We start from the raw sequence: 25,670 nt of genomic DNA on the forward strand, positions 1-25,670 counted from the left end.
CCGAGTTCTAAGTACCTCCCCATCCCCTCAAAATAATAATAATAATAAAATACTCAGAACTGGAATCTTGCTTAGCATTTGTAAGTCCCTGAGTTCAATCCCCAGCAGCAGAAAGGACAAAGTGGGGGGGCACTTTAAGTAGCCTTTGGGTGGGTTGGCGGTTGGGGATTACTAGGTGCAGGGGACTTTTTGAGTGTTTTCCCCAGAATCCTGGAAGACATGAATTCTAACGTTAGCCATCTTGAAATTCTACGCCTGTTTTTATCCCTCCACGCAAGAAACACCAGTGATTCTGCCCACTAGGTATTTCCCCACAGAGACACACCACAGCCAAAGCTGTTAGCCAGCCGACTCCTCCCATCTAGGGGCGGAGCTCCGTAGGGGCGGAGCTTAGCGTGACACTGGAACTTGGGTTGCGCGGGCAATATAATTGGCCCTCCAGGGCGCATCCGGGTCAGTGCATAGTTGCAAGGTTCCAAAGTGGGACGCCAAGCACAGCAGTGGGCGCAGATCCAAAGAAGCTAGGACTGCCGCCCACTCGAAAGCTTAGCGCACCTCACCTGTCCTCTGGACCTGACTGTCAGCACGCGCAGGACCGCGCCGCCTGCGCCCCGCACTCACTTTGCCCCGAAACGGGAGCATCCACCACAGCGCTGTCGACATGGTGGGCATTCGTCCACGCAGCCCCAGCGCCTGCCCTGCGCCCTGCGGGGGACCACAGCCTGGAGGACCTGGCCCTGCCAAACGCCGCCGACTAGACGACCCTGCAGACCCTGCAGAGGCCCCGGCGGAACCCACCTTGCAAAACTCTGCAGCAGCAGCCAACGCCACCGCGCTCACCTCCGTGGTGGTTGTGGCCGCGGGCTGCTCCTTACAGGTACCCATGGACGACGGCGACCTGGTGCTACAGCCTGCGCCAAGCTCTGTCCTGCAAGTGAGTCTCCAAGGACACAACCTCATTCTGATCCCTGAGGGCCTCGTGGGAGCCACCGACCAACGCCCAGGAGGCCAGGGAGACTGTCCTGAAGACCCGGAACTGGGCGCCTTCCTGAGACCCCTCGGTGAGAACATGGTCGTCGAGCAGGGATTCTTCTGCGAATTTATGCCAGAGATCGTCAGAAAAATAGAGGCCTTCGAGGAGCAATGGATGGACCCTCCAGCCGGCCCGCAGGGGCCCATCCCATATCTCCGTGCTTGGGCCCCCACCCCTAGTCCAGTGAGGCGCTCTTCTAATCCCGCCTACGACGTGGATTTCCACCTTCTGAGGCCCTTCCCCACCTCACCACTGCAACCTCTACCTCCCTCTCCAAGTTCAAGTCCCCAGGTGCGTCCTCAGCGCTCTCCAGGCCCTAGGAGCAAAGCCTGCAGACGTCTGTTCTAGGAAGAAAGGAACTTCTCCCCACCCCACCACCGGACCCAACTCCTGGACACTCTCCTGGGGGGCCTGCTGGATCCCCAGAGCCCCTCAATAGTCAGCAATTCTGTGCTGACAATTGTTTTTTCTGTACCCGATTGTAAGGAAATAAAGACATCAGGAAGAGAAGGCAGATTCCACATTTCATCTTGGAAATGGAAAATCTTCAGGAAAACCAAAAACTGTGTTTACAGATTTGGGGGATTCTTCACAGGATCATTCTCTAAACACACACACACACACACACACACACACACACACACACACACACACCATTTCCCTGCATTTTGTAGACGTTGTTTTCTCTCAAATGCACTTTTTAACTCATGTCGCCATTCCCCTCTTTTTTCCCCAAACCAAGAAAGCACTGGCTTTCTTATGCTGTGAGTTTCCTTCTGTGTTTTCCCATGGATTTATGAAGACATTCAGCCATAGCATGTCTAGTTCTTGATTTTTCCAGCTGCTGCCCCAGTGAACTGCCAAATACTATGATGGTTGCCACATCTGATTGTATGGTGTTTGTTCTCAGCAGTCTCTTAACCTGTTGAAGAAATTCTCTTCCAATCTTACTTCTTAATGTAAATGAGATTTATGTGGAATTTTATCAGATGTTGTCAGCATGCATTGGAATATATTTTTTAAATAAGTTCATCTGGTGATTTAAACCAATAGACTGATGGAAATGTTTGCTTTACTGCTATTCCACAGTGTTTTCTACCATTTAAATTGTACCCTGATTTTTTTCTAATGTAAATAAAACTTGTAACATTTGAAATGTTAATTTATTACCATGTTTGCTTCATTTCTATAAAGTAAAATATTACAAAACTGAAGCCAAAGGGTCATTTCATTTCAAAACATCAGTAACTATTCAGATTGACCACCGCACCTTACTAATTATTATTTTTAATTTTTAGTTGTACCTGAAAATACCTTTAGTTTATTCATTTATCTATTTTTTAATGTGATGCTGAGGATTGAACCCAGTGCCTCCATGGACTAGGCAAGGGTTCTACTGCTGAGCTACAACTCCAAATCCACATTACCAATTCTTTCCTACCTTTTTATTCTTAACATTCTACTCATTCAGTCTAGCCTCAATTTTCATCTGGCTGAAGAATATCCTTTCATAGTTATTTCCACCATGTCCTATGTGTGGTAAACTATCTTGGTTCTATAAATTTGAACATGGTTTTGCATGATAAACTCTCTTAGTATTGTATGCCTGAAAAGGCCATTATTACTCATGTATGAACATTTCAATTTGGTGTCAACACAGCTTATATATAATCAGAGATATGATAAATTATTGTATAGTTGTGTATTAAGAATTGTAAGGCAAAATAAATTTTAAAAAGAAAAAACGCCGTTATTACATATTCATTCTTAAATATAAAATGATATATAACTGTTTGAACAATATTCGCCTATTGCCATTTTTGTGATTGCAAGATAAAAAGTCTGCGAATCAAGTTGTTATTCCTTTTAGATGTGACTTTTCTACTCATTGTAGTATATTTTTAAATTGTCTTATTTTACACTTTGTGTTCCTTGATTTTTAAATGTTTTTATTATTGCATTATAGTTATACATAATAGTGGGGTACATTTTTGACACTCATATATGCATAGAATATAATTGGTTCCATTTTAATAACCATTACTTCCACTTTCCCTTCTCTCCACTCTCCCCTGTTCCTCTTCCTCTCTACTAGTCTTCCTTCTATTTATTTTTAGCTTTTTAATCAGTTGCTTTATAGATAATACATAATGATAGAATGCACTATGACATATTCACATATGTACATAGCATAATATGATCAATTTCACTCCACAGCTCCACACTTTGCCCACTCCTCCTCCTTCTGCCTCAATTCCCTTCTTCCATTCCACTGATGTCCCAAAGGAAAAAATTAAGAGCATGAATAAAGGGCTTACAGAATGAGGAAATCTTTACCACTACTCTTCTGACAGGGAATTAATACTTAGAATATATTAAGAACTCAAAAATCTTAATCCCCCCCCCCAAGTCACAAAAGAACCAATCAATAAGTGGGCAAAAGAACTAAACACACTTCTGAAAAGAAGAAATACAAACGACTAACAAACATGAAAAAAAATGTTCAAAATGTTCAACATCCCTAGAAATCAGGGAAATGGGAGATACAGGAGTTTGGATTGCTTCAGAATCATGAAAGATCCAGTCATACCAGTGTTTTGGAAGAATCATCCAAACATATTTTTAAATCATTAGGAATTGTGACAGAATCAATATGGAATAGAGTAAAAAGCATTCAAGAAATGAGGGGCAAGAGCCCCAGGGTTGGAATGAGAGTGGAGAGCTGCACTAAGAAAGAGTAGTGGGCGGGATTGGTGTGGTGGCTCCCGTATTCCCAGAAGACCATCCCAACATCTGAAGGTTGAGGCAGGAGGGTCACAAGTTCAAAGCCATCCTCAGCAACTTAGTGAGGCCCTAAGCAACTCAGTGAGACCCTGTCTCTAAACTACAAAAAAGAACAGGGAGTGTGGATCAGTGGTTGAGGTTCCCTGGGTTCAATCCCTGGTACCAATACAAAACACAAAAATAACAAACAAACAAAAAAACAAAAAAACAGTAGTGTGGAATTGAATGGCCATTTCTAAAATAATCAATGCATTTGGGAATGAGAAGGATGGTTAATTACCAATGAAATCTAAATATGAGATCCAGGCAGTCTCTTCAACTCATACAATTAGTCTTACATCTCTTGGAGCTAGGGGTAGGAACCTAAGCACCTGACCCAGAGTTTACTGAACAGATAGGTTGAATTCTCAAATTAGGCAAGTCTGTGCTGGTGAGGTCACACCTCTGATTGGGCTCTGACACATGGGGTAAAGACAACCAGGTGGACAGATTTGAATATCTTGAATTCCCAGACCCCAAGCCTGGAGAACTGGCCTGGTCTTCTCTGTTAATGGTTGACAGTGCCTTGCATTAAGTTGACAGAAGCAGCTCCCTGGCAAGGCAACATGAATTGACCTCAAAACCTTCCCTTAACTCCTCTCCACCACAAGGCCAGTAATTAAAGTTAAGCCCAGAAATATGGGCCTGTAAACAATGAAGGGGAGGGAAGAAAGGCACATAATTGTGTGTGTGTGTGTGTGTGTGTGTGTGTGCCTGCGCGAGTGTGTGCATGCATGTGTGTGTGTGTGTGCAGGTGTATGTGTCTGTTCTGCAGGATTCACCCAACATAAACCAGTAGGAATCAAGTATAAAACTGAAGCTGCTGGATATCAGCCTGTTAAAGAGAGAGTTTGGAAATTTAGAAGAATTCTCCTGTAATACAAGAGAGTTTTAACACCCTGGCAAGGACTTTGTTAAGACAGTACTCACATTCTTAAAAGCAACTCTCAGAAGCTTGGAGAAAAGAATGATCCACAGTACAAGCATATAAGCATATAAGTCTTACAAGAGGCAGGACAAAAGTGTTGAAAGGAAAGAGGACTTAGAGGTCACCTGTCAGAAATAGTCTATGAGAATATTCAAATAACCACAAAGTATACCAGAAGTAGAACTGTAAGAATAATAGGGAATCAGGTAATCAGGTCATCAAAGACTATAGGAGAGCCATAGACACTTCATTAGACATCTGAGAAGTAAATGGTGTGTAGTATTCTGAGACCCAATTTATTAAAGTAAAAAAAAAATAGAAGAGAGGAACATTTTATAGAAAATATAAGAAAATAATTGCCAATAATTATATAAAAAAAATGATGTAGCCACACAGGTAATCAGAAATGCAAAATAAAAACACAGGGTAGCACTTTACTATACCGGGTTGGAAAAGATTTAAGAATCCAGCAATAAGAAATGCATGCAAGGCAAGTAACCCAGTCGATAAATGGGTACATGAAGTGTACAGACACTTCTCAAAAGAAGTATGAAGGGTCAACAATTATATAAAAAAATGTTCAACATTTTTAGCCACCAGGGAAATGCACAACAGGGTAGGGGATGTGGCTCAGCAGCACAGCACTTGCTTAGCACCAGCAAGGCCCTGGGTTGGATAATCCGCACCAATAAAAATAAATAAATAAAGGGAAATGCATATCAAAACTATACTGAGCAGTGGTGTATGCCTGCAATCCCAGCTGCTAGGGAGGCTGAGGCAGAAAGATTGTGAGTTCAAATCCAGCCTCAGCAACTTAGTGAGGCCCTTAGCAACTCAGTGAGACCCTGTCTCTAAATAGAATACAAATAAGGACCTGGGGATGTGGCTCAGTGGTTAAAGGCCCCTGGGTTCATTCCCAAGTACAAAAACAAACAAACAAACAAATAACCTATACTGAGATTCCATCTGACTTCAGTTAGAAGTGCAGCCATCAAGAATACAAACAATAAATGCTGGTGAGGATGGGATGATGGGGTAAGAAACTCTTACACACTGTTGGTGGGAATATAAATTAGTAGAGCCACTGTGGAAATCAGTATGGGGGTTCTTCAAAAGGCTAAAAATAAATCTGCCATATGATCCAGCTATACCACATTTGGGTATTTGTCAAAAAATAAAAAATAAAGACAGCACATTTTACAGATAACATGCATACCATGTTTATTGCAGCACAATTCACATTAGCCAAGTAATGGGATCAACCAAGGTGTCTGTCAACAGATAAATGGATAAAGAATACTATATATATATATATATATATATATATATATATATATATATATATATACACACACACACACACACACACACACACATATGCACACACACAAAATGCAGTTTTATTCAGACATAAAGAAGAACAAAAATGTCACTTGCAGAAGAATAGATGAAACTGGAGACCATAATTTTTTTGAGTGAATAAGTCAAAATCAGAGAGAAAAGTACCATGTGTTTTCTCCCATGTGTGGAAACTAGGAGGGAAAAAAAGGACCCCATGAAATTAGAAGGGAGATGGGAGAGTAGAGGGAAGGGATCAGGGGAGAAAAGAAGGAATAGTGAGGGAAGCACTGGGGAATGAAATTGATCCATTTATGGTTTTGTGTAGTAACCAATGAGCCACAGTGAAAGTTGCCATTCTGTACATTTTATAGGCACTGATGAATGGAAGAAAAGCAGGCAGGCCAGCAGACAGGCAGGCATATGAGAGATAAATGTTTGCAAGAATGTAGTGAAATTGAAACACATTGGGCTCCCGCGAATGTAAACCAAGAAATAGAAACATTGGAAATAAAACAGGGTAGACACACATGTTAATATGAAAGGCACACACAGTACCAAATCAGTGTTCGTTAGGTGTACACAATAAATACCTAAATTAAGTATAATTGATTTAAAGTCACGATTGCATTTGATTCTACAACAAACATAAATGAAGTGTTTAATTATGGGAAATTTTGCTTTACCACTTAGAGCCTCAGCTGTTGTAAGGGGAAAAAAAAGATCATATCTGGCAAGACCAGGGTGAGGAAGTACCAAGGATTGAACCCAGGGATAACAATTTAACCACTGAGCCAAATCCCCAGCCCGTTTTTTTTTTTTTTTTTTTTTTTTTTTTTCTTGAGACAGGGTCTCTCTAAATTGCTTAAGATCTCTTTAAATTGTTGAGGCGGGCTTTAAACTTGGGATCCTCTGGTTTCAACTGGCCAAATCGCCCGGATTACAGACATGCACCACTACGCCTAGAAAAATCATTTTTTAAAACAGTAAAATGGTGGACATATAAGTAAGTGCTCAATAAAAAAGAAAAAAAAGTTAATTGTATTGCTTTAATTTTAATAATGCAATTAACAATTTTATTACAGGCCTTAACCTTCAGGAACAAACTGCCATAAAGCTTTTCATTTTAGTATTTAAAATGCACTTTTCCTAAAAGAAAAATCTACATTTTTCATTTATTCTTAAGATAAAACGATTGTCAAACATTAAAAAGAATTTCAGGCCGGGCATGGTGGTGCAAGCCTGCAATCCCAGCAACTCAGCAGGCTGAGGAAAGAGGATCAGGAGTTCAAAGTCAATCTCAGCAACAGTTAGGCTCTAAACAACCTACCAAGATCCTAACTCTAAATAAAATACATAAAGAGCTGGGGATGTGGCTCAGTGATGCAGTGCCCCCGAGTTCTAAGTACCTCCCCATCCCCTCAAAATAATAATAATAATAAAATACTCAGAACTGGAATCTTGCTTAGCATTTGTAAGTCCCTGAGTTCAATCCCCAGCAGCAGAAAGGACAAAGTGGGGGGGCACTTTAAGTAGCCTTTGGGTGGGTTGGAGGTTGGGGATTACTAGGTGCAGGGGACTTTTTGAGTGTTTTCCCCAGAATCCTGGAAGACATGAATTCTAACGTTAGCCATCTTGAAATTCTACGCCTGTTTTTATCCCTCCACGCAAGAAACACCAGTGATTCTGCCCACTAGGTATTTCCCCACAGAGACACACCACAGCCAAAGCTGTTAGCCAGCCGACTCCTCCCATCTAGGGGCGGAGCTCCGTAGGGGCGGAGCTTAGCGTGACACTGGAACTTGGGTTGCGCGGGCAATATAATTGGCCCTCCAGGGCGCATCCGGGTCAGTGCATAGTTGCAAGGTTCCAAAGTGGGACGCCAAGCACAGCAGTGGGCGCAGATCCAAAGAAGCTAGGACTGCCGCCCACTCGAAAGCTTAGCGCACCTCACCTGTCCTCTGGACCTGACTGTCAGCACGCGCAGGACCGCGCCGCCTGCGCCCCGCACTCACTTTGCCCCGAAACGGGAGCATCCACCACAGCGCTGTCGACATGGTGGGCATTCGTCCACGCAGCCCCAGCGCCTGCCCTGCGCCCTGCGGGGGACCACAGCCTGGAGGACCTGGCCCTGCCAAACGCCGCCGACTAGACGACCCTGCAGACCCTGCAGAGGCCCCGGCGGAACCCACCTTGCAAAACTCTGCAGCAGCAGCCAACGCCACCGCGCTCACCTCCGTGGTGGTTGTGGCCGCGGGCTGCTCCTTACAGGTACCCATGGACGACGGCGACCTGGTGCTACAGCCTGCGCCAAGCTCTGTCCTGCAAGTGAGTCTCCAAGGACACAACCTCATTCTGATCCCTGAGGGCCTCGTGGGAGCCACCGACCAACGCCCAGGAGGCCAGGGAGACTGTCCTGAAGACCCGGAACTGGGCGCCTTCCTGAGACCCCTCGGTGAGAACATGGTCGTCGAGCAGGGATTCTTCTGCGAATTTATGCCAGAGATCGTCAGAAAAATAGAGGCCTTCGAGGAGCAATGGATGGACCCTCCAGCCGGCCCGCAGGGGCCCATCCCATATCTCCGTGCTTGGGCCCCCACCCCTAGTCCAGTGAGGCGCTCTTCTAATCCCGCCTACGACGTGGATTTCCACCTTCTGAGGCCCTTCCCCACCTCACCACTGCAACCTCTACCTCCCTCTCCAAGTTCAAGTCCCCAGGTGCGTCCTCAGCGCTCTCCAGGCCCTAGGAGCAAAGCCTGCAGACGTCTGTTCTAGGAAGAAAGGAACTTCTCCCCACCCCACCACCGGACCCAACTCCTGGACACTCTCCTGGGGGGCCTGCTGGATCCCCAGAGCCCCTCAATAGTCAGCAATTCTGTGCTGACAATTGTTTTTTCTGTACCCGATTGTAAGGAAATAAAGACATCAGGAAGAGAAGGCAGATTCCACATTTCATCTTGGAAATGGAAAATCTTCAGGAAAACCAAAAACTGTGTTTTCAGATTTGGGGGATTCTTCACAGGATCATTCTCTAAACACACACACACACACACACACACACACACACACACACACACACACCATTTCCCTGCATTTTGTAGACGTTGTTTTCTCTCAAATGCACTTTTTAACTCATGTCGCCATTCCCCTCTTTTTTCCCCAAACCAAGAAAGCACTGGCTTTCTTATGCTGTGAGTTTCCTTCTGTGTTTTCCCATGGATTTATGAAGACATTCAGCCATAGCATGTCTAGTTCTTGATTTTTCCAGCTGCTGCCCCAGTGAACTGCCAAATACTATGATGGTTGCCACATCTGATTGTATGGTGTTTGTTCTCAGCAGTCTCTTAACCTGTTGAAGAAATTCTCTTCCAATCTTACTTCTTAATGTAAATGAGATTTATGTGGAATTTTATCAGATGTTGTCAGCATGCATTGGAATATATTTTTTAAATAAGTTCATCTGGTGATTTAAACCAATAGACTGATGGAAATGTTTGCTTTACTGCTATTCCACAGTGTTTTCTACCATTTAAATTGTACCCTGATTTTTTTCTAATGTAAATAAAACTTGTAACATTTGAAATGTTAATTTATTACCATGTTTGCTTCATTTCTATAAAGTAAAATATTACAAAACTGAAGCCAAAGGGTCATTTCATTTCAAAACATCAGTAACTATTCAGATTGACCACCGCACCTTACTAATTATTATTTTTAATTTTTAGTTGTACCTGAAAAATACCTTTAGTTTATTCATTTATCTATTTTTTAATGTGATGCTGAGGATTGAACCCAGTGCCTCCATGGACTAGGCAAGGGTTCTACTGCTGAGCTACAACTCCAAATCCACATTACCAATTCTTTCCTACCTTTTTATTCTTAACATTCTACTCATTCAGTCTAGCCTCAATTTTCATCTGGATGAAGAATATCCTTTCATAGTTATTTCCACCATGTCCTATGTGTGGTAAACTATCTTGGTTCTATAAATTTGAACATGGTTTTGCATGATAAACTCTCTTAGTATTGTATGCCTGAAAAGGCCATTATTACTCATGTATGAACATTTCAATTTGGTGTCAACACAGCTTATATATAATCAGAGATATGATAAATTATTGTATAGTGGTGTATTAAGAATTGTAATGCAAAATAAATTTTAAAAAGAAAAAAACGCCGTTATTACATACTCATTCTTAAATATAAAATGATATATAACTGCTTGAACAATATTCGCCTATTGCCATTTTTGTGGTTGCAAGATAAAAAGTCTGCGAATCAAGTTGTTATTCCATTTAGATGTGACTTTTCTACTCATTGTAGTATATTTTTAAATTGTCTTATTTTACACTTTGTGTTCCTTGATTTTTAAATGTTTTTATTATTGCATTATAGTTATACATAATAGTGGGGTTCATTTTTGACACTCATATATGCATAGAATATAATTGGTTCCATTTTAATAACCATTACTTCCACTTTCCCTTCTCTCCACTCTCCCCTGTTCCTCTTCCTCTCTACTAGTCTTCCTTCTATTTATTTTTAGCTTTTTAATCAGTTGCTTTATAGATAATACATAATGATAGAATGCACTATGACATATTCACATATGTACATAGCATAATATGATCAATTTCACTCCACAGCTCCACACTTTGCCCACTCCTCCTCCTTCTCCCTCAATTCCCTTCTTCCATTCCACTGATGTCCCAAAGGAAAAAATTAAGAGCATGAATAAAGGGCTTACAGAATGAGGAAATCTTTACCACTACTCTTCTGACAGGGAATTAATACTTAGAATATATTAAGAACTCAAAAGTCTTAATCCCCCCCCAAATCACAAAACAACCAATCAATAAGTGGGCAAAAGAACTAAACACACTTCTGAAAAGAAGAAATACAAACGACTAACAAACATGAAAAAAAAATGTTCAAAATGTTCAACATCCCTAGAAATCAGGGAAATGGGAGATACAGGAGTTGGGATTGCTTCAGAATCATGAAAGATCCAGTCATACCAGTGTTTTGGAAGAATCATCCAAACATATTTTTAAATCATTAGGAATTGTGACAGAATCAATATGGAATAGAGTAAAAAGCTTTCAAGAAATGAGGGGCAAGAGCCCCAGGGTTGGAATGACAGTGGAGAGCTGCACTAAGAAAGAGTAGTGGGCGGGATTGGTGTGGTGGCTCCCGTATTCCCAGAAGACCATCCCAACATCTGAAGGTTGAGGTAGGAGGGTCACAAGTTCAAAGCCATCCTCAGCAACTTAGTGAGGCCCTAAGCAACTCAGTGAGACCCTGTCTCTAAACTACAAAAAAGAACAGGGAGTGTGGATCTGTGGTTGAGGTTCCCTGGGTTCAATCCCTGGTAGCAAAAACAAAACAAAACAAAACAAAACAAAAACAGTAGTGTGGAATTGAATGGCCATTTCTAAAATAATCAATGCATTTGGGAATGAGAAGGATGGTTAATTACCAATGAAATCTAAATATGAGATCCAGGCAGTCTCTTCAACTCATACAATTAGTCTTACATCTCTTGGAGCTAGGGGTAGGAACCTAAGCACCTGACCCAGAGTTTACTGAACATATAGGTTGAATTCTCAAATTAGGCAAGTCTGTGCTGGTGAGGTCACACCTCTGATTGGGCTCTGACACATGGGGTAAAGACAACCAGGTGGACAGATTTGAATATCTTGAATTCCCAGACCCCAAGCCTGGAGAACTGGCCTGGTCTTCTCTGTTAATGGTTGACAGTGCCTTGCATTATGTTGACAGAAGCAGCTCCCTGGCAAGGCAACATGAATTGACCTCAAAACCTTCCCTTAACTCCTCTCCACCACAAGGCCAGTAATTAAAGTTAAGCCCAGAAATATGGGCCTGTAAACAATGAAGGGGAGGGAAGAAAGGCACATAATTGTGTGTGTGTGTGTGTGTGTGTGTGTGTGTGCCTGCGCGAGTGTGTGCATGCATGTGTGTGTGTGTGTGCAGGTGTATGTGTCTGTTCTGCAGGATTCACCCAACATAAACCAGTAGGAATCAAGTATAAAACTGAAGCTGCTGGATATCAGCCTGTTAAAGAGAGAGTTTGGAAATTTAGAAGAATTCTCCTGTAATACAAGAGAGTTTTAACACCCTGGCAAGGACTTTGTTAAGACAGTACTCACATTCTTAAAAGCAACTCTCAGAAGCTTGGAGAAAAGAATGATCCACAGTACAAGCATATAAGCATATAAGTCTTACAGGAGGCAGGAAAAAAGTGTTGAAAAGAAAGAGGACTTAGAGGTCACCTGTCAGAAATAGTCCATGAGAATATTCAAATAACCACAAAGTATACCAGAAGTAGAACTGTAAGAATAATAGGGAATCAGATAATCAGGTCATAAAAGACTATAGGAGAGCCATAGACACTTCATTAGACATCTGAGAAGTAAATGGTGTGTAGTATTCTGAGACCCAATTTATTAAAGTAAAAAAAAAATAGAAGAGAGGAATATTTTATAGAAAATATAAGAAAATAATTGCCAATAATTATATGAAAAAAATGATGTGGCCACACAGGTAATCAGAAATGCAAAATAAAAACACAGGGTAGCACTTTACTATATCGGGTAGGAAAAGATTTAAGAATCCAGCAATAAGAAATGCTTGCAAGGCAAGTAACCCAGTCGATAAATGGTTACATGAAGTGTACAGACACTTCTCAAAAGAAGTATGAAGGGTCAACAATTATATAAAAAAATGTTCAACATTTTTAGCCACCAGGGAAATGCACAACAGGGTAGGGGATGTGGCTCAGCAGCACAGCACTTGCTTAGCACCAGCAAGGCCCTGGGTTGGATAATCTGCACCAATAAAAATAAATAAATAAAGGGAAATGCATATCAAAACTATACTGAGCAGTGGTGTACGCCTGCAATCCCAACTGCTAGGGAGGCTGAGGCAGAAAGATTGTGAGTTCAAATCCAGCCCCAGCAACTTAGTGAGGCCTTTAGCAACTCAGTGAGACCCTGTCTCTAAATTGAATACAAATAAGGACCTCGGGATGTGGCTCAGTGGTTAAAGGCCCCTGGGTTCATTCCCCAGTACAAAAACAAACAAACAAAGAAATAACCTATACTGAGATTCCATCTGACTTCAGTTAGAAGTGCAGCCATCAAGAATACAAACAATAAATGCTGGTGAGGATGGGATGATGGGGTAGGAAACTCTTACACACTGTTGGTGGGAATATAAATTAGTACAGCCACTATGGAAATCAGTATGGGGGTTCTTCAAAAGGCTAAAAATAAATCTTCCATATGATCCAGCTATACCACATTTGGGTATTTGTCAAAAAATAAAAAATAAAGACAGCACATTTTACAGATAACATGCATACCATCTTTATTGCAGCACAATTCACATTAGCCAAGTAATGGGATCAACCAAGGTGTCTGTCAACAGATAAATGGATAAAGAATATTATATATATATATATATATATATATATATATATATATATATATATATATATACATATACACACACACACACATATGCACACACACACAAAATGCAGTTTTATTCAGACATAAAGAAGAACAAAAATGTCACTTGCAGAAGAATAGATGAAACTGGAGACCATAATTTTTTTGAGTGAATAAGTCAAAATCAGAGAGAAAAGTACCATGTGTTTTCTCCCATGTGTGGAAACTAGGAGGGAAAAAAAGGACCCCATGAAATTAGAAGGGAGATGGGAGAGTAGAGGGAAGGGATCAGGGGAGAAAAGAAGGAATAGTGAGGGAAGCACTGGGGAATGAAATTGATCCATTTATGGTTTTGTGTAGTAACCAATGAGCCACAGTGAAAGTTGCCATTCTGTACATTTTATAGGCACTGATGAATGGAAGAAAAGCAGGCAGGCCAGCAGACAGGCAGGCATATGAGAGATAAATGTTTGCAAGAATGTAGTGAAATTGAAACACATTGGGCTCCCGCGAATGTAAACCAAGAAATAGAAACATTGGAAATAAAACAGGGTAGACACACATGTTAATATGAAAGGCACACACAGTACCAAATCAGTGTTCGTTAGGTGTACACAATAAATACCTAAATTAAGTATAATTGATTTAAAGTCACGATTGCATTTGATTCTACAACAAACATAAATGAAGTGTTTAATTATGGGAAATTTTGCTTTACCACTTAGAGCCTCAGCTGTTGTAAGGGGAAAAAAAAGATCATATCTGGCAAGACCAGGGTGAGGAAGTACCAAGGATTGAACCCAGGGATAACAATTTAACCACTGAGCCAAATCCCCAGCCCGTTTTTTTTTTTTTTTTTTTTTTTTTCTTGAGACAGGGTCTCTCTAAATTGCTTAAGATCTCTTTAAATTGTTGAGGCGGGCTTTAAACTTGGGATCCTCTGGTTTCAACTGGCCAAATCGCCCGGATTACAGACATGCACCACTACGCCTAGAAAAATCATTTTTTAAAACAGTAAAATGGTGGACATATAAGTAAGTGCTCAATAAAAAAGAAAAAAAAGTTAATTGTATTGCTTTAATTTTAATAATGCAATTAACAATTTTATTACAGGCCTTAACCTTCAGGAACAAACTGCCATAAAGCTTTTCATTTTAGTATTTAAAATGCACTTTTCCTAAAAGAAAAATCTACATTTTTCATTTATTCTTAAGATAAAACGATTGTCAAACATTAAAAAGAATTTCAGGCCGGGCATGGTGGTGCAAGCCTGCAATCCCAGCAACTCAGCAGGCTGAGGAAAGAGGATCAGGAGTTCAAAGTCAATCTCAGCAACAGTTAGGCTCTAAACAACCTACCAAGATCCTAACTCTAAATAAAATACATAAAGAGCTGGGGATGTGGCTCAGTGATGCAGTGCCCCCGAGTTCTAAGTACCTCCCCATCCCCTCAAAATAATAATAATAATAAAATACTCAGAACTGGAATCTTGCTTAGCATTTGTAAGTCCCTGAGTTCAATCCCCAGCAGCAGAAAGGACAAAGTGGGGGGGCACTTTAAGTAGCCTTTGGGTGGGTTGGAGGTTGGGGATTACTAGGTGCAGGGGACTTTTTGAGTGTTTTCCCCAGAATCCTGGAAGACATGAATTCTAACGTTAGCCATCTTGAAATTCTACGCCTGTTTTTATCCCTCCACGCAAGAAACACCAGTGATTCTGCCCACTAGGTATTTCCCCACAGAGACACACCACAGCCAAAGCTGTTAGCCAGCCGACTCCTCCCATCTAGGGGCGGAGCTCCGTAGGGGCGGAGCTTAGCGTGACACTGGAACTTGGGTTGCGCGGGCAATATAATTGGCCCTCCAGGGCGCATCCGGGTCAGTGCATAGTTTGCAAGGTTCCAAAGTGGGACGCCAAGCACAGCAGTGGGCGCAGATCCAAGAAGCTAGGACTGCCGCCCACTCGAAAGCTTAGCGCACCTCACCTGTCCTCTGGACCTGACTGTCAGCACGCGCAGGACCGCGCCGCCTGCGCCCCGCACTCACTTTGCCCCGAAACGGGAGCATCCACCACAGCGCTGTCGACATGGTGGGCATTCGTCCACGCAGCCCCAGCGCCTGCCCTGCGCCCTGCGGGGGACCACAGCCTGGAGGACCTGGCCCTGCCAAAACGCCGCCGACTAGACGACCCTGCAGACCCTGCAGAGGCCCCGGCGGAACCCACCTTGCAAAACTCTGCAGCAGCAGCCAACGCCACCGCGCTCACCTCCGTGGTGGTTGTGGCCGCGGGCTGCTCCTTACAGGTACCCATGGACGACGGCGACCTGGTGCTACAGCCTGCGCCAAGCTCTGTCCTGCAAGTGAGTCTCCAAGGACACAACCTCATTCTGATCCCTGAGGGCCTCGTGGGAGCCACCGACCAACGCCCAGGAGGCAGGGAGACTGTCCTGAAGACCCGGAACTGGGCGCCTTCCTGAGACCCCTCGGTGAGAACATGGTCGTCGAGCAGGGATTCTTCTGCGAATTTATGCCAGAGATCGTCAGAAAAATAGAGGCCTTCGAGGAGCAATGGATGGACCCTCCAGCCGGCCCGCAGGGGCCCATCCCATATCTCCGTGCTTGGGCCCCCACCCCTAGTCCAGTGAGGCGCTCTTCTAATCCCGCCTACGACGTGGATTTCCACCTTCTGAGGCCCTTCCCCACCTCACCACTGCAACCTCTACCTCCCTCTCCAAGTTCAAGTCCCCAGGTGCGTCCTCAGCGCTCTCCAGGCCCTAGGAGCAAAGCCTGCAGACGTCTGTTCTAGGAAGAAAGGAACTTCTCCCCACCCCACCACCGGACCCAACTCCTGGACACTCTCCTGGGGGGCCTGCTGGATCCCCAGAGCCCCGCAATAGTCAGCAATTCTGTGCTGACAATTGTTTTTTCTGTACCCGATTGTAAGGAAATAAAGACATCAGGAAGAGAAGGCAGATTCCACATTTCATCTTGGAAATGGAAAATCTTCAGGAAAACCAAAAACTGTGTTTTCAGATTTGGGGGATTCTTCACAGGATCATTCTCTAAACACACACACACACACACACACACACACACACACACACACACCATTTCCCTGCATTTTGTAGACGTTGTTTTCTCTCAAATGCACTTTTTAACTCATGTCGCCATTCCCCTCTTTTTTCCCCAAACCAAGAAAGCACTGGCTTTCTTATGCTGTGAGTTTTCCTTCTGTGTTTTCCCATGGATTTATGAAGACATTCAGCCATAGCATGTCTAGTTCTTGATTTTTCCAGCTGCTGCCCCAGTGAACTGCCAAATACTATGATGGTTGCCACATCTGATTGTATGGTGTTTGTTCTCAGCAGTCTCTTAACCTGTTGAAGAAATTCTCTTCCAATCTTACTTCTTAATGTAAATGAGATTTATGTGGAATTTTATCAGATGTTGTCAGCATGCATTGGAATATATTTTTTAAATAAGTTCATCTGGTGATTTAAACCAATAGACTGATGGAAATGTTTGCTTTACTGCTATTCCACAGTGTTTTCTACCATTTAAATTGTACCCTGATTTTTTTCTAATGTAAATAAAACTTGTAACATTTGAAATGTTAATTTATTACCATGTTTGCTTCATTTCTATAAAGTAAAATATTACAAAAACTGAAGCCAAAGGGTCATTTCATTTCAAAACATCAGTAACTATTCAGATTGACCACCGCACCTTACTAATTATTATTTTTAATTTTTAGTTGTACCTGAAAAATACCTTTAGTTTATTCATTTATCTATTTTTAATGTGATGCTGAGGATTGAACCCAGTGCCTCCATGGACTAGGCAAAGGGTTCTACTGCTGAGCTACAACTCCAAATCCACATTACCAATTCTTTCCTACCTTTTTATTCTTAACATTCTACTCATTCAGTCTAGCCTCAATTTCATCTGGATGAAGAATATCCTTTCATAGTTATTTCCACCATGTCCTATGTGTGGTAAACTATCTTGGTTCTATAAATTTGAACATGGTTTTGCATGATAAACTCTCTTAGTATTGTATGCCTGAAAAGGCCATTGTTTCTCATGTATGAACATTTCAATTTGGTGTCAACACAGCTTATATATAATCAGAGATATGATAAATTATTGTATAGTGGGTGTATTAAGAATTGTAATGCAAAATAAATTTTAAAAAGAAAAAAACGCCGTTATTACATATTCATTCTTAAATATAAAATGATATATAACTGTTTGAACAATATTCGCCTATTGCCATTTTTGTGGTTGCAAGATAAAAAGTCTGCGAATCAAGTTGTTATTCCATTTAGATGTGACTTTTCTACTCATTGTAGTATATTTTTAAATTGTCTTATTTTACACTTTGTGTTTCCTTGATTTTTAAATGTTTTTATTATTGCATTATAGTTATACATAATAGTGGGGTTCATTTTTGACACTCATATATGCATAGAATATAATTGGTTCCATTTTAATAACCATTACTTCCACTTTCCCTTCTCTCCACTCTCCCCTGTTCCTCTTCCTCTCTACTAGTCTTCCTTCTATTTATTTTTAGCTTTTTAATCAGTTGCTTTATAGATAATACATAATGATAGAATGCACTATGACATATTCACATATGTACATAGCATAATATGATCAATTTCACTCCACAGCTCCACACTTTGCCCACTCCTCCTCCTTCTCCCTCAATTCCCTTCTTCCATTCCACTGATGTCCCAAAGGAAAAAATTAAGAGCATGAATAAAGGGCTTACAGAATGAGGAAATCTTTACCACTACTCTTCTGACAGGGAATTAATACTTAGAATATATTAAGAACTCAAAAGTCTTAATCCCCCCCCAAATCACAAAACAACCAATCAATAAGTGGGCAAAAGAACTAAACACACTTCTGAAAAGAAGAAATACAAACGACTAACAAACATGAAAAAAAAATGTTCAAAATGTTCAACATCCCTAGAAATCAGGGAAATGGGAGATACAGGAGTTGGGATTGCTTCAGAATCATGAAAGATCCAGTCATACCAGTGTTTTGGAAGAATCATCCAAACATATTTTTAAATCATTAGGAATTGTGACAGAATCAATATGGAATAGAGTAAAAAGCATTCAAGAAATGAGGGGCAAGAGCCCCAGGGTTGGAATGAGAGTGGAGAGCTGCACTAAGAAAGAGTAGTGGGCGGGATTGGTGTGGTGGCTCCCGTATTCCCAGAAGACCATCACAACATCTGAAGGTTGAGGCAGGAGGGTCACAAGTTCAAAGCCATCCTCAGCAACTTAGTGAGGCCCTAAGCAACTCAGTGAGACCCTGTCTCTAAACTACAAAAAAAGAACAGGGAGTGTGGATCTGTGGTTGAGGTTCCCTGGGTTCAATCCCTGGTAGCAAAAACAAAACAAAACAAAACAAAACAAAAACAGTAGTGTGGAATTGAATGGCCATTTCTAAAATAATCAATGCATTTGGGAATGAGAAGGATGGTTAATTACCAATGAAATCTAAATATGAGATCCAGGCAGTCTCTTCAACTCATACAATTAGTCTTACATCTCTTGGAGCTAGGGGTAGGAACCTAAGCACCTGACCCAGAGTTTACTGAACATATAGGTTGAATTCTCAAATTAGGCAAGTCTGTGCTGGTGAGGTCACACCTCTGATTGGGCTCTGACACATGGGTTAAAGACAACCAGGTGGACAGATTTGAATATCTTGAATTCCCAGACCCCAAGCCTGGAGAACTGGCCTGGTCTTCTCTGTTAATGGTTGACAGTGCCTTGCATTATGTTGACAGAAGCAGCTCCCTGGCAAGGCAACATGAATTGACCTCAAAACCTTCCCTTAACTCCTCTCCACCACAAGGCCAGTAATTAAAGTTAAGCCCAGAAATATGGGCCTGTAAACAATGAAGGGGAGGGAAGAAAGGCACATAATTGTGTGTGTGTGTGTGTGTGTGTGTGTGTGTGTGCCTGCGCGAGTGTGTGCATGCATGTGTGTGTGTGTGTGCAGGTGTATGTGTCTGTTCTGCAGGATTCACCCAACATAAACCAGTAGGAATCAAGTATAAAACTGAAGCTGCTGGATATCAGCCTGTTAAAGAGAGAGTTTGGAAATTTAGAAGAATTCTCCTGTAATACAAGAGAGTTTTAACACCCTGGCAAGGACTTTGTTAAGACAGTACTCACATTCTTAAAAGCAACTCTCAGAAGCTTGGAGAAAAGAATGATCCACAGTACAAGCATATAAGCATATAAGTCTTACAGGAGGCAGGAAAAAAGTGTTGAAAAGAAAGAGGACTTAGAGGTCACCTGTCAGAAATAGTCCATGAGAATATTCAAATAACCACAAAGTATACCAGAAGTAGAACTGTAAGAATAATAGGGAATCAGATAATCAGGTCATAAAAGACTATAGGAGAGCCATAGACACTTCATTAGACATCTGAGAAGTAAATGGTGTGTAGTATTCTGAGACCCAATTTATTAAAGTAAAAAAAAAATAGAAGAGAGGAATATTTTATAGAAAATATAAGAAAATAATTGCCAATAATTATATGAAAAAAAATGATGTGGCCACACAGGTAATCAGAAATGCAAAATAAAAACACAGGGTAGCACTTTACTATATCGGGTAGGAAAAGATTTAAGAATCCAGCAATAAGAAATGCTTGCAAGGCAAGTAACCCAGTCGATAAATGGGTACATGAAGTGTACAGACACTTCTCAAAAGAAGTATGAAGGGTCAACAATTATATAAAAAAATGTTCAACATTTTTAGCCACCAGGGAAATGCACAACAGGGTAGGGGATGTGGCTCAGCAGCACAGCACTTGCTTAGCACCAGCAAGGCCCTGGGTTGGATAATCTGCACCAATAAAAATAAATAAATAAAGGGAAATGCATATCAAAACTATACTGAGCAGTGGTGTACGCCTGCAATCCCAACTGCTAGGGAGGCTGAGGCAGAAAGATTGTGAGTTCAAATCCAGCCCCAGCAACTTAGTGAGGCCTTTAGCAACTCAGTGAGACCCTGTCTCTAAATAGAATACAAATAAGGACCTCGGGATGTGGCTCAGTGGTTAAAGGCCCCTGGGTTCATTCCCCAGTACAAAAACAAACAAACAAACAAATAACCTATACTGAGATTCCATCTGACTTCAGTTAGAAGTGCAGCCATCAAGAATACAAACAATAAATGCTGGTGAGGATGGGATGATGGGGTAAGAAACTCTTACACACTGTTGGTGGGAATATAAATTAGTACAGCCACTATGGAAATCAGTATGGGGGTTCTTCAAAAGGCTAAAAATAAATCTTCCATATGATCCAGCTATACCACATTTGGGTATTTGTCAAAAAATAAAAAGTAAAGACAGCACATTTTACAGATAGCATGCATACCATCTTTATTGCAGCACAATTCACATTAGCCAAGTAATGGGATCAACCAAGGTGTCTGTCAACAGATAAATGGATAAAGAATATTTTATATATATATATATATATATATATATATATATATATATATATATATATACACACACACACACACACACACACACACACACACACATATGCACACACACAAAATGCAGTTTTATTCAGACATAAAGAAGAACAAAAATGTCACTTGCAGAAGAATAGATGAAACTGGAGACCATAAATTTTGAGTGAATAAGTCAAAATCAGAGAGAAAAGTACCATGTGTTTTCTCCCATGTGTGGAAACTAGGAGGGAAAAAAAGGACCCCATGAAATTAGAAGGGAGATGGGAGAGTAGAGGGAAGGGATCAGGGGAGAAAAGAAGGAATAGTGAGGGAAGCACTGGGGAATGAAATTGATCCATTTATGGTTTTGTGTAGTAACCAATGAGCCACAGTGAAAGTTGCCATTCTGTACATTTTATAGGCACTGATGAATGGAAGAAAAGCAGGCAGGCCAGCAGACAGGCAGGCATATGAGAGATAAATGTTTGCAAGAATGTAGTGAAATTGAAACACATTGGGCTCCCGCGAATGTAAACCAAGAAATAGAAACATTGGAAATAAAACAGGGTAGACACACATGTTAATATGAAAGGCACACACAGTACCAAATCAGTGTTCGTTAGGTGTACACAATAAATACCTAAATTAAGTATAATTGATTTAAAGTCACGATTGCATTTGATTCTACAACAAACATAAATGAAGTGTTTAATTATGGGAAATTTTGCTTTACCACTTAGAGCCTCAGCTGTTGTAAGGGGAAAAAAAAGATCATATCTGGCAAGACCAGGGTGAGGAAGTACCAAGGATTGAACCCAGGGATAACAATTTAACCACTGAGCCAAATCCCCAGCCCGTTTTTTTTTTTTTTTTTTTTTTTTTTTTCTTGAGACAGGGTCTCTCTAAATTGCTTAAGATCTCTTTAAATTGTTGAGGCGGGCTTTAAACTTGGGATCCTCTGGTTTCAACTGGCCAAATCGCCCGGATTACAGACATGCACCACTACGCCTAGAAAAATCATTTTTTAAAACAGTAAAATGGTGGACATATAAGTAAGTGCTCAATAAAAAAGAAAAAAAAGTTAATTGTATTGCTTTAATTTTAATAATGCAATTAACAATTTTATTACAGGCCTTAACCTTCAGGAACAAACTGCCATAAAGCTTTTCATTTTAGTATTTAAAATGCACTTTTCCTAAAAGAAAAATCTACATTTTTCATTTATTCTTAAGATAAAACGATTGTCAAACATTAAAAAGAATTTCAGGCCGGGCATGGTGGTGCAAGCCTGCAATCCCAGCAACTCAGCAGGCTGAGGAAAGAGGATCAGGAGTTCAAAGTCAATCTCAGCAACAGTTAGGCTCTAAACAACCTACCAAGATCCTAACTCTAAATAAAATACATAAAGAGCTGGGGATGTGGCTCAGTGATGCAGTGCCCCCGAGTTCTAAGTACCTCCCCATCCCCTCAAAATAATAATAATAATAAAATACTCAGAACTGGAATCTTGCTTAGCATTTGTAAGTCCCTGAGTTCAATCCCCAGCAGCAGAAAGGACAAAGTGGGGGGGCACTTTAAGTAGCCTTTGGGTGGGTTGGCGGTTGGGGATTACTAGGTGCAGGGGACTTTTTGAGTGTTTTCCCCAGAATCCTGGAAGACATGAATTCTAACGTTAGCCATCTTGAAATTCTACGCCTGTTTTTATCCCTCCACGCAAGAAACACCAGTGATTCTGCCCACTAGGTATTTCCCCACAGAGACACACCACAGCCAAAGCTGTTAGCCAGCCGACTCCTCCCATCTAGGGGCGGAGCTCCGTAGGGGCGGAGCTTAGCGTGACACTGGAACTTGGGTTGCGCGGGCAATATAATTGGCCCTCCAGGGCGCATCCGGGTCAGTGCATAGTTGCAAGGTTCCAAAGTGGGACGCCAAGCACAGCAGTGGGCGCAGATCCAAAGAAGCTAGGACTGCCGCCCACTCGAAAGCTTAGCGCACCTCACCTGTCCTCTGGACCTGACTGTCAGCACGCGCAGGACCGCGCCGCCTGCGCCCCGCACTCACTTTGCCCCGAAACGGGAGCATCCACCACAGCGCTGTCGACATGGTGGGCATTCGTCCACGCAGCCCCAGCGCCTGCCCTGCGCCCTGCGGGGGACCACAGCCTGGAGGACCTGGCCCTGCCAAACGCCGCCGACTAGACGACCCTGCAGACCCTGCAGAGGCCCCGGCGGAACCCACCTTGCAAAACTCTGCAGCAGCAGCCAACGCCACCGCGCTCACCTCCGTGGTGGTTGTGGCCGCGGGCTGCTCCTTACAGGTACCCATGGACGACGGCGACCTGGTGCTACAGCCTGCGCCAAGCTCTGTCCTGCAAGTGAGTCTCCAAGGACACAACCTCATTCTGATCCCTGAGGGCCTCGTGGGAGCCACCGACCAACGCCCAGGAGGCCAGGGAGACTGTCCTGAAGACCCGGAACTGGGCGCCTTCCTGAGACCCCTCGGTGAGAACATGGTCGTCGAGCAGGGATTCTTCTGCGAATTTATGCCAGAGATCGTCAGAAAAATAGAGGCCTTCGAGGAGCAATGGATGGACCCTCCAGCCGGCCCGCAGGGGCCCATCCCATATCTCCGTGCTTGGGCCCCCACCCCTAGTCCAGTGAGGCGCTCTTCTAATCCCGCCTACGACGTGGATTTCCACCTTCTGAGGCCCTTCCCCACCTCACCACTGCAACCTCTACCTCCCTCTCCAAGTTCAAGTCCCCAGGTGCGTCCTCAGCGCTCTCCAGGCCCTAGGAGCAAAGCCTGCAGACGTCTGTTCTAGGAAGAAAGGAACTTCTCCCCACCCCACCACCGGACCCAACTCCTGGACACTCTCCTGGGGGGCCTGCTGGATCCCCAGAGCCCCGCAATAGTCAGCAATTCTGTGCTGACAATTGTTTTTTCTGTACCCGATTGTAAGGAAATAAAGACATCAGGAAGAGAAGGCAGATTCCACATTTCATCTTGGAAATGGAAAATCTTCAGGAAAACCAAAAACTGTGTTTTCAGATTTGGGGGATTCTTCACAGGATCATTCTCTAAACACACACACACACACACACACACACACACACACACACCCCATTTCCCTGCATTTTGTAGACGTTGTTTTCTCTCAAATGCACTTTTTAACTCATGTCGCCATTCCCCTCTTTTTTCCCCAAACCAAGAAAGCACTGGCTTTCTTATGCTGTGAGTTTCCTTCTGTGTTTTCCCATGGATTTATGAAGACATTCAGCCATAGCATGTCTAGTTCTTGATTTTTCCAGCTGCTGCCCCAGTGAACTGCCAAATACTATGATGGTTGCCACATCTGATTGTATGGTGTTTGTTCTCAGCAGTCTCTTAACCTGTTGAAGAAATTCTCTTCCAATCTTACTTCTTAATGTAAATGAGATTTATGTGGAATTTTATCAGATGTTGTCAGCATGCATTGGAATATATTTTTTAAATAAGTTCATCTGGTGATTTAAACCAATAGACTGATGGAAATGTTTGCTTTACTGCTATTCCACAGTGTTTTCTACCATTTAAATTGTACCCTGATTTTTTTCTAATGTAAATAAAACTTGTAACATTTGAAATGTTAATTTATTACCATGTTTGCTTCATTTCTATAAAGTAAAATATTACAAAACTGAAGCCAAAGGGTCATTTCATTTCAAAACATCAGTAACTATTCAGATTGACCACCGCACCTTACTAATTATTATTTTTAATTTTTAGTTGTACCTGAAAATACCTTTAGTTTATTCATTTATCTATTTTTTAATGTGATGCTGAGGATTGAACCCAGTGCCTCCATGGACTAGGCAAGGGTTCTACTGCTGAGCTACAACTCCAAATCCACATTACCAATTCTTTCCTACCTTTTTATTCTTAACATTCTACTCATTCAGTCTAGCCTCAATTTTCATCTGGCTGAAGAATATCCTTTCATAGTTATTTCCACCATGTCCTATGTGTGGTAAACTATCTTGGTTCTATAAATTTGAACATGGTTTTGCATGATAAACTCTCTTAGTATTGTATGCCTGAAAAGGCCATTGTTTCTCATGTATGAACATTTCAATTTGGTGTCAACACAGCTTATATATAATCAGAGATATGATAAATTATTGTATAGTGGTGTATTAAGAATTGTAATGCAAAATAAATTTTAAAAAGAAAAAAACGCCGTTATTACATACTCATTCTTAAATATAAAATGATATATAACTGCTTGAACAATATTCGCCTATTGCCATTTTTGTGGTTGCAAGATAAAAAGTCTGCGAATCAAGTTGTTATTCCATTTAGATGTGACTTTTCTACTCATTGTAGTATATTTTTAAATTGTCTTATTTTACACTTTGTGTTCCTTGATTTTTAAATGTTTTTATTATTGCATTATAGTTATACATAATAGTGGGGTTCATTTTTGACACTCATATATGCATAGAATATAATTGGTTCCATTTTAATAACCATTACTTCCACTTTCCCTTCTCTCCACTCTCCCCTGTTCCTCTTCCTCTCTACTAGTCTTCCTTCTACT

The 25,670-nt window shown here is 41.8% G+C and overlaps 1 protein-coding gene across 1 annotated transcript; it reads left to right on the top strand.

The window, feature by feature from the left end:
• Positions 1–661: 661 nt before the first annotated feature.
• LOC308640472 (proline-rich protein 23C-like) lies at positions 662–1,381 on the top strand (the record flags this gene model as incomplete). Its single annotated transcript, XM_081312366.1, has 1 exon — positions 662–1,381. The coding sequence occupies one exon, from the start codon at positions 662–664 to the stop codon at positions 1,379–1,381; it is 720 nt and encodes a 239-aa protein (XP_081168492.1).
• Positions 1,382–25,670: the final 24,289 nt, after the last annotated feature.

The sequence above is a fragment of the Spermophilus citellus genome (assembly GCF_964194105.1).
Source record: "Spermophilus citellus genome assembly, contig: SCAFFOLD_620, whole genome shotgun sequence".
In the NCBI taxonomy this organism is placed as follows: Eukaryota; Metazoa; Chordata; class Mammalia; order Rodentia; family Sciuridae; genus Spermophilus; species Spermophilus citellus.